Genomic DNA, 13,358 nt, shown 5'->3' with positions numbered 1-13,358 from the left:
CCCTTAAGTTTTAGTGGTTACATAAACTTAACCCAACCCTGTGAAAATGGCAGCAGTGCAGAGCAACAAGCATCCAAAGAGTGCAATGGCATAAGCCATCTACTGTTTAGCACATATTATTAGGTAGCACCTATTGGCTGCAATCATGGATCTGGCCCCCATTGTACGAGGTACTGTACATACTAAAAAGATGGTCCCTACCCTGAAGAGTTTACAATCCCCATACTTGGGTGGTTTGTTTATTTTTTTTGCATTTCCCTCCTATTTCTATATATTATTTATGATTACAGTGCAGTTCTTGTGTGAACAATGTCTTGCACTTAGGTGATGCTGTAAGACTAGAACCCAAGACTTCAATAATCCAATCAGGGGATTTGCCAGTGTGGTAAAATAGGGACAACGAAAACTTAGGTCAGCAGGAATTCCATGCTACGGGCATGTCTACACTACAAGAACTATAGCACTGCAGCTATGCCACTATAGTATAGTCATTTACTACAGTGATTAAATGGGTTTTTCTTTCACTATAATAAATCCACCCCCTTCGGAGGGGCATGGCGGGGGGGGGGGGGGGAACCCAGGTGAGCCCCCCTGGGGCAGGGAGGAAGACGTTTCACACACAGCCCTGCTCTGGCTCCACCCCAGTCCCAGCCGTGGCTCTGCTCCTGGCCGCAGCTCCAGACACAGCCCCAGCGCTGCTCCCAGCTGCAGCCCTGCTCCTGGCCCCCACCCAGTGCAGACCAGGTAAGTGGCAGGGCATGACCAAAAGAGTTTGGGGACCCCTTGCGTAGGGTGACCATACGTCCCGTTTTGACCCTGCATGTCCTGATTTTTTGGCAAATCTGGACATTTGTCCCATTTTCTCTTGGCAACTGATCACTAGTTAGAAAGAGCAAATGGGACAAATTCCCAGTTTTGCCAAAAAGGGATGGGGGGGGGGGAGTTGAGTGTTGGGGCTCCGGCCATCCGCAGGGGAGGAAGGGGGCTTGGGTGAGTGGCTAAGGCCAGCTCTTCATGAGAAGGGGAAAGGGAGAGCCTCGGGTCAGCTGCACGTGGGGGTGGAGGAGAGGAGCTTGGGTCAGCTCTGCGCAGAGGTGTGGGGGAGAGGGGCTCGGCTGAGGGGCTTGGGTCAGCTCTCCGGGGGGAAAGGAGGGAGGAAGAGGGACTCAGGCCAGCTCCGCATGGGGGGAGGGCCAACTCTGCATGGGGAGGAGGGGCTCAGGCCAGGTCCCTGTGGAGGGGAGCGGGGGGGGGGGGGGGGAATATGGTTGCCCTATCACAGCCAGACTCTGGCTTCTGACTTGGCCAGGAGGCAAGGTCTCAGGGGGGAGAGCAGGAGCAGGGTGGCAGAGCCCCAAGGCATAGGAGGAGCAGGGCCAGAGTTACATGTTCCTGGGGAGCCCCCAAATTGGCCGGGACCCCTGGGTTAATCGGCCACTGCATCTAGCCTTCAGACCAAGCTTAAAAAAGGAAGATATGGAAAATCCCTGGTATAACTCCAGTGAAGTCACGTATCTTGTGTAACTGTGTTTCATCACATACAATGCCTACAGCATTTTGTTATATACATATCTAATGCTTCCTGTATCAGGGAGTCTTATGTCTAGCGCAGTTGGAGGTTATATCAAACCTCTTTCTAAAGCTATATCTACACGACACAGCTTTTAGCGACATGCCGCTAAAAGTCGTGCAGTGTAGGTGCGGTTTGTCGGCTTTCCTGTTAACAAAAATCTTCTATGCCAAACGAGCGGTGTTCGTGTTGTCGGCAGGAAAGCGCTCCTGCCAACAACGTGCTGTTCACAGTGGCACTTGCCACAGCAAAACCTTTGTCTTTCGGGGTGAGGGGTTTAACTCCTCTGAAAGACAAAAGTTTTGTCATTCAATTGCCAGGGTAGACAATTAACCTCATTAAAACAACACTGAAGAATGCAGGGTCCATCTCACTTTACAACAGTCCCTAAATCATACAGCAAGAGGTTAAAACAGACTTCCCCCTATCGTACATAAGAATGCATTTCTAGTTCTGATAGGAAACAGTCTGTCTAGGTTCTGGAGGCTAACAGGTAAATGGAGAGTATGTTCAGAGCACAGGTCTGAGAAAAGGTGCTAGTCCGAGTACATGCTGAAATTGGTGCATGTAACACATGATGAGTGCCAACAAAAGCATAAAAGGATTTAACGGTCATGAATTCACAGCTGTTTAGATGATGTGTCAATTAGTAATCCAAGTGCCCTTGACACTGACCCACTAGATACCAAAGATAATGGAGCCAGTGGAAATAGAACAGCAGCTTTTGAAAAGCCACTACTGGAGCCCATGTCTGAAATACAGTTCAGAAAGGAGTGGAAAGAAGAATATGCAATATTCTCTATAAAGCTGCTGCACTGATGCTTGGAGGGAGACTTCATTCTTCTGTTATGTGACCTACAAGAACCCTTTCCTTCTAATAAGTTTTATTAAGTTCTTCAATGAAGCAGAGATACAAGGAAAGGCGCACTGTCCTCCTAAAAGGAATACCACAGAGCCCAAAACGGACACAGGCCAGCTATCAAATAGCAAACCTGTCTGGAGTGCAAGGGCAGAGGAGTAAAGGAATGACAAAAGAGCTAGTATTTTCTTATTCTCACATTCTAGCTGGCTTCATATTTGAAGAAGGGGCAGATATTCCAGGTACCAAACTCTGCATAATGCTGAGATACAGACATTCCCAGCAAGCACTTTTTTAAAAAAAAATCCATATTTGGGCACAAAAAACAGGAATTTCCTGCCAGATACATTCATTGGAGACAGCACTGGTGGTTCAGTAGTAAAATTCTTGCCTCCCATGTGGGAGACTTGGATTTGATTCCCGGCCAATGCACTTTCATAGTCTAAATGCAGATGCTGGAAAATTTCAAAAACTTGAGAGAAATCCCAGCTGCTGGGTATCCTGGAATTTATAGGAAAAGCATTAAATCACAACATAACTCAGGGTAGGGCATCCTTTAGCTCTCCACCACCACTGCTGCTGCTGGGGGATTGTGAAGGAAATATCTATGCTCTGCTTTCAATAGCAAGCTAATTTAGGTTTATCTCTAGACTTCCTCAGGCTTCATCCAGATAAAGGAATCTCTACTCAACAGCAGGAGAGCACCAGCTACACTCTCAACTATTCAAGTCCTTTCACTGAGATAGCCCTCAAATTTCCATTAAAAATTCCTTTTTGTTTCTTCGGTTTGTTTTTGGAGCTGCTCTGCCTCAGGCAAAACAAATATATTTAAAAGTAAGACCGGGAGAGAAGGTGAACAGTAAGTTCTCAGGTTTCAGAGCAGCAGCCGTGTTAGCCTGTATTCGCAAAAAGAAAAGGAGTACTTGTGGCACCTTAGAGACCAACAAATTTATTTGAGCATAAGCTTTCGTGAGCTACAGCTCACTTCATCGGATGCAGGAACCTGGGATCCTGACCAGTATGACCTCCCCTTCGTGAATTATTAAACCTAGTCTGTCACTTTTGTTGACGCTGTACCCCATTACAGCATGGAACCAATGAAAAGTAAAGCAAATACCATTCTCTCCTAGCAACGAAGTCAGCAGTTAAACTGTCTGAACTATACAGTACCTAGCCCAGACTAAACAACATGACTCATAGTCCCACTCTTATGGCTGTTTTGAAACCTATTTATTTTAAAAATTATTGTGGTTTGTTTAGTGCAGAAGCTACAAGCTCAAGCAAGGATGCTTTCCACACAATGCTTGAAGCAAGTATTACATTCTCTCCAAAAACCTAAATTTAAGCAGCCTTCCCGTCAGAATGCCAGTTCCTTTACTCATCCACTCCCTCAAAACCTAAGAACTGCATAGACACCTCACCCTCCACACTACCCTTACTTTATGCCCCTTCACATTAAACACAATTGTGGGTGTCCACATTCATGAGGAGCACACAGGTTCCTCACCAAAGAGGATACTCAGAGTTGACAGGTCAGAAGTTTTACACCCACATACAAAATCTAATTTCTTAAATGAAAGAATCAAAAAGTTATCAAGAAGGGATGAACAAAATTAAAATTCTAACCCAGGCTAGGTGGCTCAACAAGTAGTAAGTAAAACTGCTAAGTCTGTTAGGATCTCCGGGACATGAGACTTAGATCCTTGTCCATTTTTTTATCTTACCTGAATAAGAACACTGCAAGCAAGGAGTGTGGAAGTTTAACATGTGTTGCATGCATGGACTTCTACAAGTCTAGCACTTTTAGTTGTTAATGTATGGCCCAACTCAGGAACTAAGGTTTTAAAGAGTGGAATTGTCCTCTCTCGGGAAGGGCAAATAATTTTCTCAATATCCAAAGACTACAACTTTAATCACATCAGCCGACCTAGTTACAAATACCTTATCCCAGATACAACACGGTTAAAGTTTGTAGTGTGGACAGGACCCAATCACATCCCAATACAGATGCAAGAGCCTTGAGCAACCCAAAGGTTTGGCATGGTTGCAGGAACATAGTTTGCAAGTTGACTACAAATCTTAACTGTTGTAACCATGTCCCTTGTCTCAGTTGCAATTATAGTGAAAATGAAAGCTTAGATTATTTTTTTAAATGAGTTAGGGGGACAGAGAAAGTTGTGACGTGTCTACTTTAAAGTGCACTGTCAATATTCTAAATTTAGAAAAGAATTACGGGGAACTGAAGGGACTATTCAGGTGCAGTTCTGACTTTGAAAAAAGGGACTACAAAAAGGGCTTTTTTTATTCAATGGATCTAGAATGCATCCCAGGTCATAGCTATTTATTTCAGTGACATTCACTACCTTTTACTTCTTTGGCCACTGTGCAATGTTCACACCCCTTTGGAGGTGAGCTGAATTCCTTCTTGGCTTACACACTAGCAACAAGATTGTTAACTAGATTCCACTTGCAGAATATTTTCCCTGAGGTGAGATATGCTTAGGTAAGTACCTCAATTGCACTTTTACTACACTTATACTGCACCTCAGCTGGGACAGGGTTGTTGTTGTTGAAGTTCAATCTGAGGGAGAGGGGGAACAAGAGACACACACTCAGCTTGATTCAGATCTCAGGGTGAGTTTACATGGCTGGGAATTACAATAAAAACAATTTATAAACTGAGAAAAAGTAATATGGAACTACTAATGGACAAATATAGAAACCCATAAAGATGTTTAAGAGTCACATTTTGAAGCAAAACCACACTTTAAGGAGATCTAGAACTCTAATTTTTAGCCACTGGTTCTAATTCAATCAAAATTAGGAGTTATTAATAACACCGATTATTTTTTATTCTTTTATTTACTGCTTTCATTTACAGTAGCAGACATAGATCTTATTAAAGATTAGGGCCCTCAGTGTGCTAGGTTCTGCACACACACAGAGGAGGAATTGTTAGCTGGATAGTCAATCTGAAATTAGTGGGCTCAATCTAGTTGCTAATGGAGAAGTGTCTACATTACAGTAAACACATCTTATTTACATCTTGCTTGTAGTCTCAAGAGCGATGCCAAAGATTTGCAGAGGCATGGAGACTTTGATTTCATAGATATAGTATCTCCAGGTCAGAACTCCAGCACATTTAGCAGAAAGTAATATGTGGGAAGCTTGACATGATGATGTTCATGCTGTGCCTTTTTGTGCCAATAAGTAAAATGAATCTCCAAGTTGGCTAAGGTTGCAAAACTGTAGTTTCACAGTCTTAGAGTATGTCTACACTAGGAGCAGCTGTGCTGCTGTAGTGTAAGACACTTACTACAGTGATAGAAGGGGTTCTTTCATCCAGCTAGAAGTGTCTACACCAGAGTTTAGGTTGGCTTACATCAGAGGTCCCCAAACTGCAGGGCGCACACCCCTAGGGAGGTGCGGAGGAACGTTCAGGGGGGAAGGGCGAAGAGGGGCATGGCTGGGGCGAGGGAGTGCCCCACGGGGGGCAGGGAGGGAGCACCACCCTGCTCTGCTCGTGGCGCCAGCTGCTGGCCTTCCACCCAGGGCCCCAGCTGCTGGCCCCTGGCCTGGGGCCCTGGCTGCCGGCCCCAGCCTCTGTCCCCTTACCCCTGTCTGCATCTCCCCCCCACCCCAAGCCTTGGCTCCGAGGGGGGGGGGGAGAGGAAGGGGGGACATGGACAGGGGTAAGGGACAATGTGACCGTAAAAAGTTTGGGAACCACTGGCTTAAATACATCACATAGGGCATGAAATTCTTTACAGTTTGGAGCGATATAGTTAAGCTGACCTAACTATGTAGTGTGGACCAGTCCTTAGCCAACTCTACTTACCTACAACTGCCTCCTTAAAGTATTTCAGAAGTGCTGAAACACTGCACTCCTACGCACATACACAGTTAGAGGATACACATACAGCTCACCAATATAAGGCTTTGCATATACTAAGGCCTGGTCTACACACAATTTTTGTACTAGTATAACTGTCAATTAGGGGTCTGGGGTTTTTTTAACCAATATAGTTACACTAGTACCGGTGTGTATGTAGTTATACTGGTATATATGTTTACCATGAAAATCATAGAAATTTAGAGCTGGAAGGAACCTCAAGAGATTATCTAGTCCATCTCCCAGCACTGAGGCAGGATTAAGTATACCTAGACCAGGGTTAGTCAGTAGGTGGACTGTGGGCCAAATCCAGATCACTAGACACTTTTGAATGGACCATGAATCTTTTAATTTACTTAATATAATTGTTACTGTAGTGTGAAAAATGTTTCTATGGAGACTGGACCTTGACTTTACATTGACCAAGAAATCTGGACCTTGCCAAAAAATAATGGACTACCCCTGACCTATACTATTCCTGACAAGGGTTTGTCTAATCTTTTCTTAAAAACCTCCAAGGACGAGGACCACACAATCTCCCTAGGTAAGTTGCTCCAGTGCTTACTATCCTTATAGTTAGAAAGTTTTTCCTAACATCCTACTTATATCTCCTTTGCTGCAAACTAAGGCAATTACTTCTTGTCCTACCCTCAGTGGACATGGCGAACAATTGATCACCATTGTGTTTTTAACAAACTGTTACATATTTGAAGATTTACTTATGTTCCCGCACAGCCTTCTCTTTGCTAGACTAACTCTACCCAGTTTTTTCAACTATTCCGAGGTCATTTAAAAAAAAATAAAAAATTTCTTTTTGTTGTCCTCTTCTGGACTCTCACCAGTTTGTTCACATGTTTATTAAAAGTGTGATACCTAAAGCTGAACTCCAGCTAAGGCCTCACTAGTGCTGAGTGGAATACAACAATTACTTCCGTGTCTCATATACGACATTCCTGTTAACACATCCAGGATGATATCTGCCTTTTTCGCAACAGCATCACACCCTTGACTCATATTCAGTGTGATCCACTAGAACCTTCTTGCCTGCAGCAATGCTGCCTAGACAATTATTCCCAATTTTGTATGCATCTGAGTTTTCATTCATAAATGCAGTACTTTGCACTTGTCTTTATTAAATTTCATTTTATTGACTTCAGACCAATTTTCCAATTTATCAAGATCATTTTGAATTCTAATCCAGTTCTTCAAAGTACTTGCCATCTTCTCCCAGCTTGGTGTCATCCACAAATTTTATAAGCATACTTTCCACTCTATTATCCAAGTCAATGAAAATATTGACTAGTACTGGATCCAGGATACACCCATGCAAGATCACACTTTGTATGTCCTTAATTTAACAACAAATAACTGATAAATACTCTTTAATTATTGGCTATAGTAATTTAGTTTAGACCAAATTTCCCTAATTTGCTTAGAAAAATGTCATGTTGGTCTGTGCCAAAAGCCTTACTAAAATCCAGATATATCACATCTGCTGCTTCCCCATAGTCACTAGGCCAGTACTCCCAAAGAAAGAAGTTAAATTGCTTTGGCATGGTTTGTTCTCGACAAATCCATGTTGGCTATTACTTAGCACCTTTTTATCCCCTAGGTTTAAACAAGTTAATTGTTTAATAATTTGTTCCAGTATCTTTATGCTTATTCCCCATCCGATATGGCAGTAAGCTATACCAGTGTAAGTACATTTAATTAATACTCCTGGGGGAATTCTGCGTCACGATTCATGTCTGACAAGGATGGTGAGAGTGACTGTGAAATGCTCAGGGAAATAGAGAAGCTATTAAAATAAAAAACTCAATAATAATAATGGGGGATTTCATTTATCCCCATATTGACTGGGTACATCTCACCTCAGGACGGGATGCAGAGAAAGTTCCTTGACACCTTAAATGACTGCTTCTTGGAGCAGCTGGTCCTGGAATCCACCAGAGAAGAGGCAATTCTTGATTTAGTCCTAAGTGGAGCACAGGATCTGGTCCAAGAGGTGAATATAGCTGGACCGCTCGGTAATAGTGACCATAATATAATTAAATTTAATATCTCTGTGACAGGAAAAACACCACAGCGGCCCAACACTGTAGCATTTAGTTTCAGAAAGGGGAACTACACAAAAATGAGGTTAGTTAAACAGAAATTAAAGGGTACAGTCCCAAAAGTGAAATCTCTACAAGTTACGTGGAAACTTTTTAAAGACACCATAATAGTGGATCAACTTAAATATATACCCCAAATTAAAAAACATAGTAAGAAAACAAAAAAAAAAAAAAAAAAGCCACTGTGGCTAAACAACAAAGTAAAAGAAGCAGTGAGAGGCAAAAAGGCATCCTTTAAAAAGTGGAAGTTAAATCCTAGTGAGGAAAATAGAAAGGAGCATAAACACTGGAAAATGAAGTGTAAAAATATAATTAGGAAGGCCAAAAGAGAATTTGAGGAACAGTTAGCCAAAGACTCAAAAAGTAATAGCAAATTTTTTTTTTTTTAAAGTACATCAGAAGCAGGAAGCCTGCTAAACAATCAGTGGGGCCACTGGACGATCAAGCTGCAAAAGGAGCACTCAAGGATGATAAGGCCATTGCGGAGAAACTAAATTAATTCTTTGCATCAGACATCACGGCTGAGGATGTGAGCGAGATTCCCAAACCTGAGCCATTCTTTTTAGGTGACAGATCTGAGGAACTGTCCCAGATTGAGGTGTCATTAGAGGAGGTTTTGGAACAAATTGATAAATTAAACAGCAATAAGTCACCAGGACCAGATGGTATTCACTCAAGAGTTCTGAAGGACTTCAAATGTGAAATTGCAGAACTACTAACTGTAGCCTGTAACCTATCATTTAAATCAGCTTCCGTACCAGATGACTGGAGTATAGCTAATGTGACGCCAATTTTTAAAAAGGTCTCCAAAGGTGATCCCGGCAATTACAGGCCTATAAACCTGACTTCAGTACTGGCCAAACTGGTTGAAACTATAATAAAGAACAATATTGTCAAACAAACATAATTTGTTGAGGAAGAGTCAACATGGTTTTAGTAAAGGGAAATCATGCCTTACCAATCTGCTAGAATTCTTTGAGGGGGTCAACAAGCATGTGCACCAAGGGGATCCAGTGGATACAATGTATTTAGATTTTCAGAAAGCCTTTAACAAGGTCCCTCACCAAAGGCTCTTAGGCAAAGTAAGCTGCCACAGGATAAGAGGGAAGGTGCTCTCATGGATTGATAACTGGTTAAAAGATAGGAAACAAAGGGTCGGCATAAATGGTCAGTTTTCAAAAGGGAGAGGGGTATATAGTGGTGTCCCCCAGGGGTCTATTCTGGGACCAGTCCTATTCAACATATTCATAAATGATCTGGAAAAAGGGGTAAATAGTGAGGTGGCAAAATTTGCAGATGATACAAAATTACTAAAGATAGTTAAGACCCAGGCAGACTGCGAAGAGCTACAAAAGGATCTTTCAGAACTGGGTGACTGGGCAACAAAATGGCAGATGAAATTTAATGTTGATAAATGCAAAGTAATGCACATTGGAAAGCATAATCCCAACTATACATATACAATGACGGGGTCTAAATTAGCTGTTACCACTCAAGAAAGAGATCTAGGAGTCATTGTGGATAGTTCTCTGAAAACATCCACTCAATGTGCTGCGGCAGTCAAAAAAGCAAACACAATGCTGGGAATAATTAAGAAAGGGATAGATAATAGGACAGAAAATATCATGTTGCCTCTATATAAATCAATGGTACACCCACATCTTGAATACTCTGTGCACATGTGGTCGCTCCATCTCAAAAAAAGATATATTGGATTTGGAAAAGGTTCAGAAGAGGGCACCAAAAATGATTAGGGATTAGGCTTCCGTATTAGGAGAGATTAATAAGGCTGAGACTTTTTATCTTGAAAAAGAGACAGCTAAGGGGAGATATGATTGAAGTCTATAAAATCATGGCTGGTGTAGAGAAAGTAGATAAGGAAGTGTTGTTTACTACTTCTCATAACACAAGAACTAGGGGTCACCAAATGAAATTAATAGGCAGCAGGTTTAAAACAAATAAAAGGAAGTATTTCTTCACACAACGCAGTCAACTCCTTGCCAGAGCATGTTGTGAAGGCCAAGACCATAACAGGGTTCAAAAAGAACTAGATAAATTCATGGAGGATCGGTCCATCAATGGCTATTAGCCAGGGTGGGTAGGAATAGTGTCCCTAGCCTCTGTTTGCCAGAAGCTGGGAATGAGCGACAGGTGATGATTACCTATTCTGTTCATCCCCTCAGGGGCACCTGACACTGGCCACTGTCGGAGGACAGGATACTGGGCTAGATGGACCATTGGTCTGACCCAGTAAGGCCATTCTTATGTTCTCCCCACAGATTTAATTCCCAGCAAAAAATGACAGGGAAGAAAAGGGAAGCTGCACTGGGGGGAGGGGAAAGGCTGGGGACGCCTATGGTCATAGTTTGGGGGGGCAGGGGGCATTGCCCCCCTAGAGGTGAGGGATGGGGGGGCATACGGGGTGCCCTGCCCCCCATTTCTGCTATCCAAAGCTGCCTGGGTGAAGCAGGGTGCCGCTCAGCTCCACTGACTCTACAGCTTGATGTCACCTCCTGCATCCTAGTGCTGGCCATGCTCCCCTTCTGTGTGTGCTGGGAACCATCCAGTTTTCTGGACAAGGGGAGGGAACGTGGGCAGGGGGGCAGAGGAAATGGGAGAAGAGGATGGGATGAAGAGGCAGTGAGGAAGGAAGGGGGTGGGATAGGGCAGGGGGAGGAAAATGTGGGAGTGAGGGGAGGTGGATAGGGTCAGGGGACAGTGGTGAGAGGAAGGGGGAGGAGATGGGAAACAGAAGGGGATTGGAGGGAGAATCAGGAGCCTGGCATGCAGCATCCCCTCAGCAGCAGCTGAAGCTCCCCCGTTAAGCAGACCTATTGAACACCTACCCCACCAAGCCCTACTCCCCCAGCACCCAGACCCTGCAAGTAACGCCCCCCCCCCCCCACTGAGTCCCATCCTACTACATCCAGACTCCCCTCTCCCCCCCCCCACCCCCGCAGCTGAGCCCCAACCACCCTGGACCCCCCTGCAGAGTCCCATTGCCCCTGCACCTAGAACCCCACAACAAGCCGGTCCATCCAGATCCCCCCCGCACCCAGTTTGGTCCACATAGAACCTTCTCACCCCACACCAAGCCCCTCTACACTTGGCTCATGCTGGGCTGAGGCGGCCTGCCCACAACTGGTACACCTGGCACAGAAGGGCAAGGCCCTGGGCTGTTTCTGGGGCAGGTCTGGCCCGGCCCTTGTGCTATGTCAGGATTGGGTGCAGCCTCACCACTGAGTTCCTGGGTCGGGGGGGCTGCACGGTGATCTTCCACCTCTGTGCAGGCAGCAGCCTGTGCTCCTCAGTCCTCACTGCCATGCAGGAGCCTCCACATTAAAAATTATCCACAATAAATAAAATATTGTGCACAGAATTTTTATTTTTTGGCATAGAATTCCCTCAGGAATGCAGTATATTGCACCCCTTGTACTAACTTAATTAAACTAATAAAATTAAAATGGAACAACCTGTATGTAGAGACACAAGCCTTTTCTTAAAATTCTCCACCACTGCAGCAACTACTGGAACATGAGCGTAGTCTGGCTGCCTGACAGAGATATTTATCCACATCATCTAGACCTGTTGTGACAAATTTCAGGAAAAGAAGGGGATATTGCGGGGGACAGGGACCTTAAAGTGCTGAGAATTTTTCAATATATCTGGTCTATTTTAACCCCTCTCCTGTAAGTGCTCTCTTTGTACGTGAGGGGCTGAGCTGCACTCACTGCGATATTGAAAAATTGTACATCATAGTCAGGGACATCGCCAACGCCAAGACATCAGTCTATTGCTTTTACACCCTAGGGCTACAATTAACACCCGAGATTAAAATACCGTAATGAACTAAACCAAGCCAAGCCATTCCCGAGTGCAATGAGTTTATTTGCTGCCCTGCACCGCGCTCTGTACAGCCAGTGGCCCTGCCCGTCGGGAGAGGCCATTGCAGAGCCTGACTGGGGAGGTTTTCCCACACAAAGGGGGGAGGGGCAGGGAAACATTTAACGGGGATGCGATGGTAGCGTCTGCTGGGGCGGGGTGAGCGGGGGGGTGTCCCGGTGCTGCTGGCCGGGACCGTCAGCGGCATCCACGACGGATGAGCCCGGGGCGCTTCACTCGATACCAACGGGGAGCAAGAGCCCAGACACCAGCCCCGCGAAACCCCGGTGACCCCGCCCCCCCGAGCCACTCCGCCCGCGCACCTCCCTCCCCGGGTCTCACCTGCCCCCGCGGGGCCCGGCCCGGTCCCCCGCGCTCTCCATCCTCACCCCCGCCGTTGCTATGGGATCCTGGCCACTCGCGCTTAGCCCCGGCCGTCGCCGCTGCCCTTAGCAACCGCACCCGACACTGAGGCGCGGCGCCATTGGCCGAAGACACAACACCAGGAGCGTTCATTGGCTGGTGCCTGGAAGGAGTGGGGTAAATCCGCGCATGCCTATTGCAGGGTGGTGGTAGGACCACCCCCTCTTGGCTCGTGCCCGGCACTCCGGTGGCTGCTGTGCAGCGGAGGCTCCGACGAGGCGGAGCTGTGGGGGTAGCTCAATGGCCGCGCGGGGCGGGGCAAACAGGGCTGGACCCAGAGACGCCAGCGTGGGCTTACTCACCCCGGCTGGGGCAGGGTGCGAAAAGCGCATCCCACCCCTACAAAGAGAGCAGGGCCCAGGCGGGCGTAGGGAGGGTCTGGAAACCCAAGACGAGGAGCAGGGAGGAAGGAAACGTCCGGGGCTGGGTATAGAAAGTCTCTTGGAGACTAGGAACCTCTAAGCCACGCCCCCACCCATCACGATCCAGTGCAGACTGATCTTCAGGCGGGCTGGCGGGGAGAGAGCCTCTCTCTGCAGCACCAAGCAGTCTTAGCCTACAGTATAAGTCCTGGTTCTTCTCTTTATCCTGGCACTGATCTCCCAGCTAGGTTTAGCA

At 45.8% G+C, this 13,358-nt stretch overlaps 1 protein-coding gene across 1 annotated transcript in view; it reads right to left on the bottom strand.

The window, feature by feature from the left end:
• Positions 1-13,314, bottom strand: part of TULP3 (TUB like protein 3) — a 79,929-nt gene extending 66,615 nt beyond the window's left edge. Inside the window, exon 1 of the mRNA XM_077824938.1 lies at positions 12,660-13,314. Coding sequence (XP_077681064.1) covers positions 12,660-12,700 — 41 coding nt within the window. The 5' untranslated portion in view covers positions 12,701-13,314. The remainder of the gene's footprint in view (positions 1-12,659) is intronic.
• Positions 13,315-13,358: the final 44 nt, after the last annotated feature.

This window comes from Eretmochelys imbricata, chromosome 1, assembly GCF_965152235.1.
Source record: "Eretmochelys imbricata isolate rEreImb1 chromosome 1, rEreImb1.hap1, whole genome shotgun sequence".
NCBI classification, from domain to species: Eukaryota; Metazoa; Chordata; order Testudines; family Cheloniidae; genus Eretmochelys; species Eretmochelys imbricata.
Note: the sequence above shows the minus strand (reverse complement) of the source record. Positions and strands in the feature narration are given on the sequence as shown.